Genomic DNA, 15,489 nt, shown 5'->3' with positions numbered 1-15,489 from the left:
TCACAGACGGCGACTGGAGCCACCACAAGAGATCCGACCTCACCAGGCAACTCAAGGAAATTCTCCTTTCCAAGGACTGAGGTGTCCAGTCCCACCTGTCCAGGATCTCTGCTTGCAGAGTCCTGGTATGAAATTGAGCAAATGGAACTGCTTTGAAGACTGAGACCATCAGGCCCAGAACTCGCATGCAGGTCTGCAAAGAGGAGAGATCGCTGAGTTTGTCCTCCGGAAGGCAGACCCGAGATTGAGCAGAATCCAGGACCATCCCCAGATGCTGAAAACGATTTGAGGCAGTCAGTGCTGACTTCTGAAAATTGATGGTCCACCCAAATTCCTGGAGTGTCTGAACCGTCACTGCCAGATCACTCGACAAGGTCACCCATGATTTCGACCTGAACAAGAGGTCATCTAGGTAACCGAGGACCGCAATGCCCCCCAAAAAAGCAGTAAAGCTAGTATCGGAGCCAACACCTTGGTGAAGACCCTGGGAGCCGAAGCGAGGCCGAAAGGCAACGCCACAAACTGATAGTGCTGCCCAGCCAACGCAAAGCAGAAATATCTCTGATGACCCTCGAAAATTGGGATTGGTAGATACGCATCCTGCAAAACTATTGAAGCCAGGAAGTCCCCGGATCTCAATGATGCTACCACCGACCGGATGGATTCCATCCTTAACTTCTGCACCCGCACACAGCAGTTCAGAGATTTCTAGAATCGGACGTACCTTGCCCTACTTCCTGGGCACTGTGAATAGGTTGGAGTAAAAACTGCGAAAACGTTCCTTTGAGGGAACGGGTACAATGACTCCTTGGGTAAGCAGATCCTGCATTGCCCCCATGAGAACTCTGAGACTATCGGGAGACAGCTTGAGATTAGACGGGAAGAACCTGTCTGCGGGGCGAGATCGGAATTCGATCTTGTACCCTGAACGAATCAGTTCCGGAACTCACCTGTCCTGAATGATGGACAACCAGGGTTCCTGAAAACAACGCAGACGTCCCCCCACCCCGACAATGGGTGAGGGCGTCCCTTCAGGCAGAGGTGGACCGGGCCGCCGAGCCAGACTGTCTGGCTTTTCGCTTACCTGTCCATGGTTTCTTCTGGCCACCCGGGGGGGGGGGGGGGGAGGAAGGGTTTATCCTTCTCTTGCGTCCCGAAGTACGTTGGGTCTTGAAGGAGGGTCCCCGCCGCGCGCGGGGGGGGGGAACTTACCCTCGGTGATCTGGGGCAACAGAGTACTCTTACCTTCTGTGAGCCCCTTAATCAACCCGTCCAGAGTTTCCCCAAAAAGACGACCCCCCTCATAGGGAAACTCAGACACCGTCTTTTTGGAAGCGTGGTCAGCCGACCAGCTCTTTAACCAGATAATGCGGCGGATCGCGATCCCCACTGCCGACAACCGTGCGACCAAGGGAGCTTCATCTAAAGCCGCGTTGCACAGATACATCCCAGTTTGGATGAGCTGATCAACCATTGCAAGGACAGTCGGCGAATCTGCCACCAGGGTGCTGCGAAGCCCCTTGCCCCATACCGTGAGCGCCTGAGAGGCCAGCACAGAAGCAAAAACAGGTTTTAACAGGGAACCCGCCACCATATAAATGTGACGGGAGAGTGCCTCCACCTGTCTATCCGCCGGATCCCAGAAGACCGGGGAATCCTCCACTGGCATCAAGGTGGACTTATTCAGCCGAAACACAGTGTGATCTACTTTTGGTAATACCGTCCAACGTTTTTCTACTGCCTCCGCGAAAGGATAGCGGGCAGCAAAGCGCTTAGGCACTACCAAAATGTGCTTAATACGCCGCCACAGGTCATTTACAATCTCGTGAAATTCCTCCGGGCAGGTAGAAGCCTGACCAGACTTATGGGGTCAGTCGAACCCGAAAGCAGACCGCTTACGTGACTGAGATGGCTCATCTTAAGGAACAAGAGCTTCTTTAATGGCGCTAATGATAGCGTCCACCGTAGCACGTTACCGCGCTACCGAGGGAGGAAGACTCCTCCTCATCCCACTCAGGAGGATTCAGGTGTACCTGAAGCCCCCACCAGGTCTGCGGGGAATTTGTTTTCCTGGGAGTCCATTTTGCCTTAAAGTTAAGAGAGGGACGCTGGCCCTTTAAATCTGTTATTCTGCGGACCCCCCCCCCCCCCCTGCAATCTGCACTAACAGATGAGGCTCCTTGTGAAAACACTCTAGCAAAAAAACTGAATTCGATTTGGTCTAATAATGGCCGAGATATGAGCAAAAATCCCCATCCTGTCAGCATATATTTTTTACACAGGAGAAAGAGGAAGTGACCTCACATCGCTAGAGGCCAGCCCTAAAGCCAAGAGAAAAGGTGTCTATTGAAAGCCTATGACAAAAGTCACAGGGAAAATGGCCGCTGCCCTTACTAGGCATGTCGCCCACATCTAAGATGGCGCCCGACCGGGATTTAAAGCAGAAAACTCACATGGCTGAGGTTTCACACAGAGCTGAGAATCTGCATACCACTAAAGTGGCGGCCGCTCCAAACGGCTGCAAAATAAATGCACCAAACACATTTCTGGCTATTAGCAGGGACTCCAGGGAGACCCCCACAGCATACCCATACAGTGCCCCCAATGGGGGGAGGGAGGGGGGAACCCCAACCCGGCCAGAAGAGGGATCCTACAGAGACCGTCCGCCCTGCTATCCCCAGACATCCCCAGGGACAAGGGGGTTCAGTATTTACCAGTCCAGCAGCGGGCACTGCTCAAAAAACGGGAGACCTCCCACCCTAAGTGGGGGTGCCGTCAGCCATGGAAGGACGCTGGCAACATGCGGGCGATCCGGGTTGAGACATCCTCTACCAAGCGCAGCTCAGCCGGCTCGTCCCCATCTGGAGGGGCACTGTCGTTGCGAGGCCTGGGCGTAACAGTGACCTGCGATGCTCGTTGGCAGGCTGGGACTCCATAAGGATCTATATTACCGAGTCCAAGGCCCAGCTCTGCAGTAACTTGTAGTCCTCCAGGAAAGGAATCCCTGACTAACTAGTGATAGTGAGAGAAAATAAAATCTAGTGTGGAAAGAAAAAACACTGAAATTCAGAAAAAAATATAAGAAAGCCAAGACGCTAGGTCTCAGCAGGGAAAGACCTAAGCTCTGCTCCTGACGCTAGGCAGAATGAAACTGAAGTAATATCAGATTGGGTTGCTGGTAATGGCTGTGGGATGGCCCCCTAGTGGCGTGCTGAGGTACAAAAGTTTTTTTGTATTAACCTGATAATTATCTGCCTAGCCTGCTCCTGCAGAGTGCGCCATTACCCATTAGTGAAGGCTAATACCATCGGGCGGCGACTGTCAGAGGACGGAAGAGAAATAGGGTTTCCATCCGTCCGGATTTCATGGATAGGATCGGAATCAGATAGCAGCGGAGCTGCCCCATAGGGATGCATGGAGGATTCGATCAGGTCCGCCTAAAAAACTGACAGGGGGATCTGATCGGATCGTTCATGTGAAAGGACCCTTAGACTTCAAATGCTTTGAGTTTCATCCAATGCAAAAACATCAACATGATTGCAATTTAGTAAAATAAGCAATGCAATATATCAGTGCGACAAAACATATTTAACAGTCCCTGATATGGTAAAAGGAAAATGCCTATAAAAACAGAGACCCTAATTCTTGTTAGTTTGTCTGTAACCCTTGACAGTCAAAGAATGGCAGAAGGTCAGCTGCAAGAAGAAGCAACAAAAAGAGCAAAGAGTCAACTTACTATAAACTTGAAAGCCATAAAAACTGACAAGGAACTGGCTTTGCAGCCATGTGGGTTGTATCAATTATGAAAAGGATAAGTGCATTTTCCTCTACAAAGTGTACATTCCCCCACAGCAACAGATGTACCTTCAAGTAGTTGAAGGCTTAGCCACAATGGCCGGCTTGCACAAACTATACATAGTACAAAATAACCCCCCCCCCCCCACAAAAAAATTGAAATTGGTTTGAAATAGTACAATCTCAGCCAAAGAGTAAATTGACAACATACCTGGTTGAGGTGAGGATGGGGACTGACAATTATTCTATAGTAGGAGTGCTGCTACTAAACCCTGCGCCAGCCACTGGCGGGCAGGGTGACAGTGACCAAGTCTTTTACTGTAAGACACCAAATACATTTCTACAAGCCAAGGCATAATAAAAAATAAAAACATTTTTTTTTCTTTTACACAAAACTGCAGTTCCTGTTTGAACTGGTTAGGAACATTCATCAATGATATTTCAATATTTGCTTTCTCGGTCTTCTGTTCCTCAGAACACAGTCCACATGTTCAGTACAATCACAAGCCTTGCAATACATGCTACTGAAGAAGTGTTTCCCGTGGTACACAATCAACAAAATCTTTAAACATCAAGGAAAACCAGTTCAGTGGAAAAGGAAATAAAATGCTAGAAAATTAAATACCTCTAAGAGTCCTTTCACACGAGCGGTCCACTCGGGGGACATTGCTTTGCTCAGTGGGGGATTGATCCGCTGATTCTTACTGAGCAGGTGGATGACAGGTCTGTCTCCTCCCACTGTGCTGAGACGGACCTGTCCCTTTTCATCTGATCCCATCCAATCCAATCCTCCAGACAGATGGAAAATAGGGTCACCATCTGTCTGGATTTGATAGCAGTGGGTGTCAGCCGACATGTCACTGCTTACATCCGCCGCTCCAAAGGGGTAAATTGTGGGCCCAATCAGGTCAGCCTGAAAAACTGACAGGTGGACCTATTCGGAAAGCACTTGTGAAAGGGCCCTAAAGGGTAAAAAGACTAAGAACCTAATCTGATGTCCTCTTGTGGAAACATTACATCTTTGTGCAAGAAGCCCAAGCAGTTACTCTGACAGTCGCCAAAACATGTAATACAGGTGAATCTTCCAGGTGTGTTTTAAATAACAGTTAAACATTTACCACTAGTGCAGGGCTTGACAAATTTGCTTTGAATCTAGGAGCCAGCTAAAAAAAAGTTAGGTGCCAGTTTTTTTTTTAACTCACAAAGACCGCTGCCCTGTATGTTTGTAAACACAGGACTGTGTGCTGTGATTGGCTACAGCCGATCAGCAGGTCTAAGCCATAAACCATTGGCCGGGACCTGATGACAAAATCCCGCTGTAGCCAGTGTCAGCAGGGAGCACCCGCATGTGTGCCCCTAACCCGGAACAGGCTGGACGATGCACATATATGTTATCCAGCCTGCTCGTGCCACCTGCCTGCAGTAAATGTAGCGTGGACGGGCAGTCAACAGTCAGTATTTATAAGGGGGAAATTGCGCTGCATTTGTATAATTTTTAGGTTTTTGAGGTGTGGGAACACACCTTATATAAGTGAACCCCTCTTAGAGACCCGTTGGTCTCAAAGTGGGGGGCACTTATATAAAACACCACATGGTCCTAAATCATAACTAGAACTCCATCCTTCTCCCCCAGGGACATGGGCTCCTTCCAGGGACACACTGCTGCTGCCCGCTATGACCGAGGATTCAGCAATTAAAAGGACAGCCTGGCCCTTCCATCCCACAACTTCCTTCTCTAGCCTGGGAGAAACCAGAGACAAGCCAGGCTCCCTGCAAGGACATATACACACAGGGGAGCCAGCAGGAACTACAGTAGCATGGAGGAGATCAGAGAGGAGCTCTGACAGCTGCCCAGGCCAGGCACCTCTCCTCACCCTGGGGGTCAGGTGAGCAGAGATGTGGGGAGCATTGAATGCAGCCAACACGAGCTACACCGGCCAAACCCCTCCCTGGGGATGTCGCCTCTCACACAGCTCCATGTCCCAGGCCCGAGAAGACACGTTCTCCACCACCACCGGCGAGGACAACTGAGGTCAGCCACTGACAGGGTACCGAGCTGCCGCCGTCCAGTCCAGACCAGCCCAGCCTGCCAAGCCAAAAGTGAAGGCAGCAAGAGCTGCGTTTAGCCCAGCTACCTGATGCCTTGCCTGACTGACAGAGGCCAATCACAGACGGCAATCCCAAGGCCCGTCCAACTCCAACCAGCGCTGGGAATACAGGAGATGGCCAATGAGGTAGAAGGAGAAGGAACTTGACGGGAGATTCCTGGCGATTGCCATGCGTTGCGGCCAATTGTTTGCACTCTATGCTCACGCCTGGTGCCAACAGTAAATGGGCTGAGAAAGGCCAGGAGCCAAGATGCAATTTCTTGTCACAATTTGCGACCTGGCGTGTGGGATTTGTCGAGCCCTGCACCAGTGAATGTTTGTTGAAAGTCAAATTCGCTGCTTTATAAATATTCCCTTTAGTGCCGGTTCACACTACTGCGGTACAACTTTGGGGGCGACCTGTGAAGTCGCGTGCACCGCGACTTGCACGGACTTCATATAATGAATGTCAATGCAAGTCGCTCCGATGTCGCCCCGAAGTAGTACAGGAACTATTTTCTAAGTCGGAGCGACTTGAGTCGCTCCTATTAGAACGGTTACCGTAGCACTGCATGGACCGCGACTTGTCAGGCTGAGGGTTCGGGTGTAAAGAGTATCCCTGACTCATGTCAAGTATATTGAGAAGCCATGAAACATTTCAGTATCTCACAAAAGTGAGCACGCACCTCACATTTTTGTAAATTTTTTATTATACCTTTCATGTGACAACACTGAAGAAATTACACTTTGCTACAATGTAAAGTACTGAGTAGAGAGTGTACAGTACATGTTGGCATTCATGGTTCCCTCAATGAACTGTAGCTCCCCAGTGTTGGCAGCACTCATGCAGCCCCAGACCATGACACACCCACCACAATGTTTGACTGTAGGCAAGACACACTTGTCTTAGTACTCCTCACCTGGTTGCCAACACACATTCTTGACACCATCTAAACCAAATAAGTTTATCTTGGTCTCATCAGACCACAGGACATGGTTCCAGTAAGCTACGTCCTTAGTCTGCTTGTCTTTAGCAAACTATTTGCAGGCTTTCTTGTGCAATCATCTTTAAAAAGCTTCCTTCTGGGACGACAGTCATGCAATTTGATGCACCCCCCACCCCTTCAACCTCTGCAGCAATGCTGGCAGCACTCATACATCTAATTCCCAAAGACAACCTTTGGATATGACGCTGAGCACATGCACTTAACTTCTTTGGTTGACCATGGCAAGGCCTGTTCTGAGTGGAACCTGTCCTGTTAAAAGGCTGTATGGTCCTGGCAACTGTGCTGCCGCTCAGTTTCAGGTTCTTGTCAATCTTCTTATAGCCTAGGCCAGTGATGAATACCGGTTTTGAGAAGGCCGGCGCCTCCCAGCCACCTGCCTTCTGAAAACTGATCCACCATAGATTGCTTCTCAGAGGGACAGCAAGGGCTGCTACATATGCAAATACACCCCAATCCAGCTGCTCACCTTTGCACCTCAAAGCCCCCCTCTTTGCTTACTTCTACATTACCTCCTCTTCTCACTATTGCGCCTCCACAGAGCTGCTGATCTCTGCACACTGCCTCTTTGCCCACCACCATACTGCTCACCTTTGCACTCCAAATGGTTAACCCCCCCTCCATCTGCTCACTGCTGACCTAGTATTACAGAAACCTGAATGCTGTACCTGATGGAACATCCAGCACGGCAGTGGCAAGCAGATTTCAACCCTGCTTCTGTTTGTTGCATCCACTCCTCTGGCACCATTCAGGAGATGATGGTGGGTGGGAACTGGGGGAGGGGAGGGGCGGGGTTTGCATATGGTCGGTCGCGTGATTTACATATGAATGCAGTGCTATTTATATATAAGTAGTGCTGTTAACACGGGAATGTCCTGCACCTCTCCTACAGCTGTGACACCCCCCTTGTCTCTGCCCTCACCTTCTGTAGTCGGCAGCAGAGAGGACAGAACTCCTTTGCCAGATCCTGTACTCCTCTGTGCAGCTGCAGAAAGGCTCCTCTTTGCCCACCCCCCCTTCCCAGCAGTTTGCAGCAGAGAGGAGGGCAGAACTCCTCCTGCAGATCCTGCACCTCTCTGTGCAGCTGCATCCCCACCTTGCCTTTACCTCCCCTGGTCTTAGCATTCAGCAGACCCTGGAGGCTGACTCCAGCCCTCCTCTGGTTCTCCTGCAGACTCGGCACTTCTTCCCAGATCCTACCGCATCTTCTTCTTGGCAGCAGCACAAGGTAAGGGGGTGCATTGTGATGTAAGGAAGGGTGGGAGACTTTTGACTTCTGATGGTGGGGGGATTCTTGAAATCCCATGTAAGGGTGAAACGTGGCGTGGGGTGCTCTGGACATCTAATCCTACAGATATAACCGACCCTTTGAGGGCAACCATAATTCTGACGCGGCCCACGATTAAATTGAGTTTGACACCCCTGCACTACTTCATCAATTATAAAGATTGGCGCGAGTGCTTTTCGTTTCCATTAATGGCTGTGTGTTGAGTTATTTTGAGGGGACAGCAAATTTACACTGTTATACAAGCTGTACACTCACTACTTTACATTGTAGCAAAGTGTCATTTCGTCAGTGTTGTCACATGACAAGATATAATAAAATATTTAAAAAAATGTGAGGGGTGTACTCACTTTTGTGAGATACTGTATATGTTTTTCTATTTGATCTGTACTGCATGAAAACTCTTAATAAAATTTACCAATAAGGAAAACCCCCAAAAAGAACAAATCAAACTTTATAGAAAAATGGTTTCTCTGAATGTTGTACAAAATACATTAAAGTGGTTGTAAACCTCAGACAAGAAATATGAACAAAGCATTTCCCTCTATAGTGTGTACTTGTCTCTATCCAGAGCACTAAGTATCATTTCTGTCTGCTGCCTCATTTCTCTGCTATAGCCATGAACCACTTCTGATGACAGAATAATTGTGGCAGGGGAGGGAGCTCCAGTAATTTGACAGCCTCAGCTCTGTTCCTGTGTTCTGTGTGAAGGAAGGGGGGGGGTGTGTTCCTACCCTCCAATCAGCTTTTAGAGCTCTCCTCACTGCTGTAACTTCATCTCTCTGCCCCCTGCTTTTCAGAACAGAGAGGTCCTATGTAAATTCTGCACTTTGAATAAATATAGGGAAAGACAGCTATAAACAAACAGGTAGAACTTATGTAGAAGGATTGTTTTCATCTCTGTATCACCTGAGGCCAGTCACTTCAATATATGTAAAGGTTTACAGCCACTTTAAGGACTTGTTCACACCATGTCCATTAAGCTGAACTGATCAATGTGAGGAAGAAAAGAAAATGATTGTTTTCTATATGCTCTGTCCACACCGTACAGGTGCACTGTACTGAAATCAGCTGAAACTGAGTCTAAAATCAATCAAAAGGGAAATTAAGGCTATTCGGCTGGTTGCAGATTTGACTGTTTTGATCAGGTCACACATCAGTCGAATAAAGAAATCAAAGTGTGTATGGCCATCACAAAGCATACATGCATAGATTTATCTTGTTCAATTCGCAGGCTGAACAAGAGAAACCTAACAGATCCATTTATCCATGCTAAACAGCACCCTAAATATCCAAACAGTGAATACATCTGAGTAGAGGCAGTCACTGTCTGGTCGATGATTTTCCACCAAAGGAATCATCCTTTGTTTTTTTAACTGAAGCTTGTTGAGTTGGCCAGTGCCAATAGGGCCACCTGTGGCATGAATTCGGACACATTCAGCAGGAATTGGTCAGAATTCAGGGTGTGTACTTGGCACTTTTTTATGCTGAGCAGCATTGCCTGTACCTGTATCTATTGTATACCAGCATGTTGAGCACGTTCAACGTCACCTATGAATCGCATGATTGCTATTGCGTTAAAAACATTGAAATGTGGCTAGTTCAGCAGAAACTGGCTGACTTTTGATCTATCTATGAGCAGGCTGGTTGTACAGAAGGCAATCTATCGCTTGACTTCACTACAGCCAGCCTGTTGGGTTTTTTAGTGTGATCACTGCCAGCAGGTATCATTGTATTCTGACAGAGGGGAAACCTCCCACTGTCAGAGTACAATAGCTCTGCAGGAAGGATCCCCCCATCAACACTAATTGTATTGATGGGGAAATCAAGTGTAGCACACTACAGGTAGGTGCTAGGTAAATGTATAGTGGGCTTTGTCTGCCTAACAGCAGGGCCATGATTTCTTTTTGGTTATAATGTTGTGGTTTCCAGGTGTGTCTGCTGAAGGGGGGAATCTCCCCACTGGCTCTGTGAGAGGCTTCTCATAGGGCAGTAGAGGAAACCCAATCAGGGATACATTCAGGCTTGTAACTACCTTAGAAGGCAGATTCTGCCGCAAAGGATTCTGGGAGTGGGTATAAGTTTGAGGGAGAGCATGACTCATGGTCTTTGGCGGGAGCAGAGTCCCCTCCTGTCAGAGGAGGTGGATGTCTTGGGTGTCGCCTGAGTATCCAGAGAGTGCTGAGTTGAGCTGAGGGGATCCGGTGTGCCGAGAACCAGCAGAGAGTGAGAGGGGTCCAGTCCCAGGAAAGCCTACACAGGTCGTGAGTACTGAGGATTGCCCCTGGGGGTCTGCCTAGAGTTAGAGGAGACCACTCCGGAGAGGGTTCTGGGATCCAAGTGTCAGCTAGCTGTAAAGGGGGTTCCTGGTCAGAGGACCCTGAAGTAATAGAGGGGGTACCTGGGTTGAGGACCCTGAAGTGGTAAACGGGGCGCCTGCAGTTTGGGCCCTGAAGAGCTAATGCACAGTGTGAGTGTATCAGTTGAGAGTTGCAGCCATACAGGAATACACAGCAACCTACCTCAAGCCAGTGCAAGGCTGGAGGGAGTAGTCAGTGACTTTGCAGTGCTTCAATGTTCCACAGTCCTGAATCTGCTAGACTTAAGTCGGGGTTCCAGCACAGCTTTCAGAGATACAGTATGTTCAAAGCGTCAGTAAGCGTTGGATATCGTCAGCTGGCGTCAAGAAATGTACATAGTCGAACCAAAGGAGTATCCCACTCATTCCCTTCTCCCATCCCCCTAAAAGTACAATAAAACAACCAAACAAAGATGCCGGAGTTGTCAATGTCTCAGTTCTCACACCCAGGGCCGCAGCTCACATGGGCTGGAGAGGTAACCGGTAACCATGGCAGGCCTGGAAACCTTGCTACACAAGCAATTTTCTTTCCTTCCTTGTATGGATGGCTTAACGTCTTCCAGTCTGGGCCAATTCTGGCATTCCTTTCCTACATGTAAAAACATCATTTTTTTGCTAGTAAATGACAGAACCCCCAAACATTATATTTTTTTACAGAGGCCTTAGAGAATAAAATGGTGGGTGTTCCATATTTTTATGTCACACGATATTTGCGCAGCGGTTTTTCAAGCGAAAACATTTTGGAAAAAATACACAAGTGGATTTTAACCGGTTGCCGACCACCGCACGACTATTTACTGCGGCGGTCAGCCCCGGCCAGGCAAAGTGACGTATATATACGTCACTAGCCTGGGAGCCAATAGCGGGCGGGCGCCGCAGTTTAGAGTGACACAGGATGTCTGGCGCTAAATTTATTGGTCTTGTTCTGACGTTTGCGGCGTTACCTCCCATCTGTGGTGTGATCACTGTTGTAAACTATGGGATCCCATACAACCAACCTGACTGTCCCTGCAACCCCAAAATAAACACATGCTTCAGTTACGAACACAGTGAGTAAGACCCCGTTCACACTGGAGCGACCTGTCAGGCGACATGGTCACCTGACAAGTCGCCGTGGGTCGCCTGCCTTAGAGCAGCACAGGACCCGTTCTAATAGGAGCGACACAAGTCGCTCCGACTTAGAAAAAGGTTCCGGAGCTTCTTTGGGGCGACCTGCATTGACTTCAATGATATATGCGCACCGCGACTTCACAGGTTGCCCCGGCAAGTCGGGTCGCCCCAGTGTGAACAGGGTAAATCCTCCATCCTGGAGGATCTTATGGTGTGCTTGCAGCTGCCAGCAGGAAGGAGAGGAGGCAACCTGGCAGCACTGTGGGAGTGGGGGTACACAAGGGGGCCTGAGCAGCAGGGGGAAATGTATGTGCACAGGGCAGATGATTGGTGCAGTGGGGGGGGGGGGGGGGGATTACTGGAACCGATCCCCTATGTGGCTCCCTGTAGCAAGTGAAATCCGGCAGGAGGGCAAGGCGAAAAAGCCAGCTTTCAGCTGCTGCAGAGAGAGCCATACAGGGGATCAGTTCCAGTAATTGCCCCTCTCTCTCCTGTGCAATCACTCTTCCTTGCCCACATGTAATTTACCCTGCTGGCTGGGCCGCATATAGGAGGACCAGTGGTACTCCCTTTTCCATGGCCCTGCATGCAGAACCTATCTGTGCGTTCACGTTTGCACGTGAGAGTTTTAAATATTTTTAATTCAATATTTTTTAACACTGTACATTTAACCTTTTCTTGATCAACTTTATTGCTATTAAAAAGGAATGAACATCCCTTGTGTCATCATGGGCTCTGACAGGTCCTCTTTATGGAGAGATCTGGGGTCTATTATTCCCCAAATCCCTCCTCTGGCCTCCAATGCAGCTTGATCGGCTGTCTCCCTGGGCAGTAATGGCCAGGTAAACAAAGAACTGAAACAGGAAGTAGCGAAATCATCATCGCTTCCAGTTTCTGACCTCACACAGTGGGAGGAACAATATCTGTCCCACTGTGTGCCTGGAGCTGAATGCTGCCAGTCGTATCCTTACCAGGCTCTCCGATCGCACAGGAGATCCCAGTAAACACAGCAGCGGGAAGGGAATGGGACTCCCTTCCACCTCCTGTAAAAGTAATCCAGCGACTTGTTAGCCACTCGGATTACTTTTATTTTGTGCAGAATCGCTGGGGCTAATGAATCATATTTCAATGATTGCTGCAGTGATGACTGAGATATCACTCTTCCCATCTGAGGACATTTATAAAACGTACAAAGGAGGGGAGAGGTTAAGACAACAAAGTACAAGCAGAAAGATTTCCTGTCAGGTTGTCATTGCTGGACCCAAAGGGGGTTGTGACGTCACTATCCTAACCTGTCAGGTGCTAAGTGGAGTGCCAATCTTCCTGTGAGGCTGATTTACTAAAGGAGTTGAGAAGAATTGCACAGTACATTGTAAATCTTCCCTTTAATCCTCCAGTCATGTACTTGGAACAGTGATCAGGAATCTTCTTTTCACAGGACTAGATCATTGAACTGTCACACAATCTGTCATATGTATGTTCTCATTCCCACACTGGGACCACTCACACCGGTGTCTTGGGATCACACTGGGACCACTCACACCGGTGCCTTGGGATCACACTGGGACCACTCACACCGATGTCTTGGGATCACACTGGGACCACTCACACCGGTGTCTTGGGATCACACTGGGACCACTCACACCGGTGTCTTGGGATCACACTGGGACCACTCACACCGGTGTCTTGGGATCACACTGGGACCACTCACACCGGTGTCTTGGGATCACACTGGGACCACTCACACCGGTGTCTTGGGACCACTCACACCGGTGCCTTGGGATCACACTGGGACCACTCACACCGGTGTCTCGGGATCACACTGGGACAACTCACACCGGTGTCTTGGGATCACTGGGACCACTCACACCGGTGTCTTGGGATCACACTGGGACCACTCACACCGGTGTCTTGGGATCACACTGGGACCACTCACACCGGTGTCTTGGGATCACACTGGGACCACTCACACCGGTGTCTTGGAATCACACTGGGACCACTCACACCGGTGTCTTGGAATCACACTGGGACCACTCACAGATCACACTGGGACCACTCACAGATCACACTGGGACCACTCACAGATCACACTGGGACCACTCACACCGGTGTCTTGGGATCACACTGGGACCACTCACACCGGTGTCTTGGGATCACACTGGGACCACTCACACCGGTGTCTTGGGATCACACTGGGACCACTCACACCGGTGTCTTGGGATCACACTGGGACCACTCACACCGGTGTCTTGGGATCACACTGGGACCACTCACACCGGTGTCTTGGGATCACACTGGGACCACTCACACCGGTGTCTTGGGATCACACTGGGACCACTCACACCGGTGTCTTGGGACCACTCACACCGGTGCCTTGGGATCACACTGGGACCACTCACACCGGTGTCTCGGGATCACACTGGGACAACTCACACCGGTGTCTTGGGATCACTGGGACCACTCACACCGGTGTCTTGGGATCACACTGGGACCACTCACACCGGTGTCTTGGGATCACACTGGGACCACTCACACCGGTGTCTTGGGATCACACTGGGACCACTCACACCGGTGTCTTGGAATCACACTGGGACCACTCACACCGGTGTCTTGGAATCACACTGGGACCACTCACACCGGTGTCTTGGAATCACACTGGGACCACTCACAGATCACACTGGGACCACTCACAGATCACACTGGGACCACTCACAGATCACACTGGGACCACTCACAGATCACACTGGGACCACTCACACCGGTGTCTTGGGATCACACTGGGACCACTCACACCGGTGTCTTGGGATCACACTGGGACCACTCACAGATCACACTGGGACCACTCACACCGGTGTCTTGGAATCACACTGGGACCACTCACAGATCACACTGGGACCACTCACAGATCACACTGGGACCACTCACACCGGTGTCTTGGAATCACACTGGGACCACTCACACCGGTGTCTTGGGATCACACTGGGACCACTCACACCGGTGTCTTGGAATCACACTGGGACCACTCACAGATCACACTGGGACCACTCACAGATCACACTGGGACCACTCACAGATCACACTGGGACCACTCACACCGGTGTCTTGGGATCACACTGGGACCACTCACACCGGTGTCTTGGGATCACACTGGGACCACTCACAGATCACACTGGGACCACTCACACCGGTGTCTTGGAATCACACTGGGACCACTCACACCGGTGTCTTGGGATCACACTGGGACCACTCACACCGGTGTCTTGGGATCACACTGGGACCACTCACACCGGTGTCTTGGAATCACACTGGGACCACTCACACCGGTGTCTTGGGATCACACTGGGACCACTCACACCGGTGTCTTGGAATCACACTGGGACCACTCACACCGGTGTCTTGGGATCACACTGGGACCACTCACACCGGTGTCTTGGGATCATACTGGGACCACTCACAGATCACACTGGACCACTCACACTGGAGTCATGGGATAACAGCACTTTCTCCTCACACTGACTCAAGCCTCCCACACACATCGCCCCCTTTGTGAGCTCTATACAGCAGCGGCTGAATAAAGATGTAGTGTTGCAGCTAATTGTGTGTATATTGTAGTCATACAGCGGGGTGCCACCACCCATAGCAATGAGCGGCCACCCGAGTGAGAAGCAATAATAGCACACCCGGCTCTCAGCACAAGGCTACCCGCCGTCCCCCGACCCCTGAGCCTCCCTCTCACCGTTAGTCATGGTGAATATGGACACAGCTTGGCTGCCAGCAGTCTTCCTGGTACACCTCACCAAAACATCCAGAAGTGACGTCACGGCGACACGTGGCTACTGCGGTCACGTG

The 15,489-nt window shown here is 50.0% G+C and overlaps 1 protein-coding gene across 1 annotated transcript in view; it reads right to left on the bottom strand.

Annotated features, from left to right (window-relative positions):
- TMEM167B (transmembrane protein 167B) overlaps positions 1-15,489 on the bottom strand; it is a 28,529-nt gene extending 13,040 nt beyond the window's left edge. The window contains exon 1 of the mRNA XM_082244743.1: positions 15,377-15,489. Coding sequence (XP_082100869.1) covers positions 15,377-15,386 — 10 coding nt within the window. The 5' untranslated portion in view covers positions 15,387-15,489. The remainder of the gene's footprint in view (positions 1-15,376) is intronic.

This window comes from Pelophylax lessonae (assembly GCF_965119305.1).
Source record: "Pelophylax lessonae genome assembly, chromosome: 2".
NCBI classification, from domain to species: Eukaryota; Metazoa; Chordata; class Amphibia; order Anura; family Ranidae; genus Pelophylax; species Pelophylax lessonae.
Note: the sequence above shows the minus strand (reverse complement) of the source record. Positions and strands in the feature narration are given on the sequence as shown.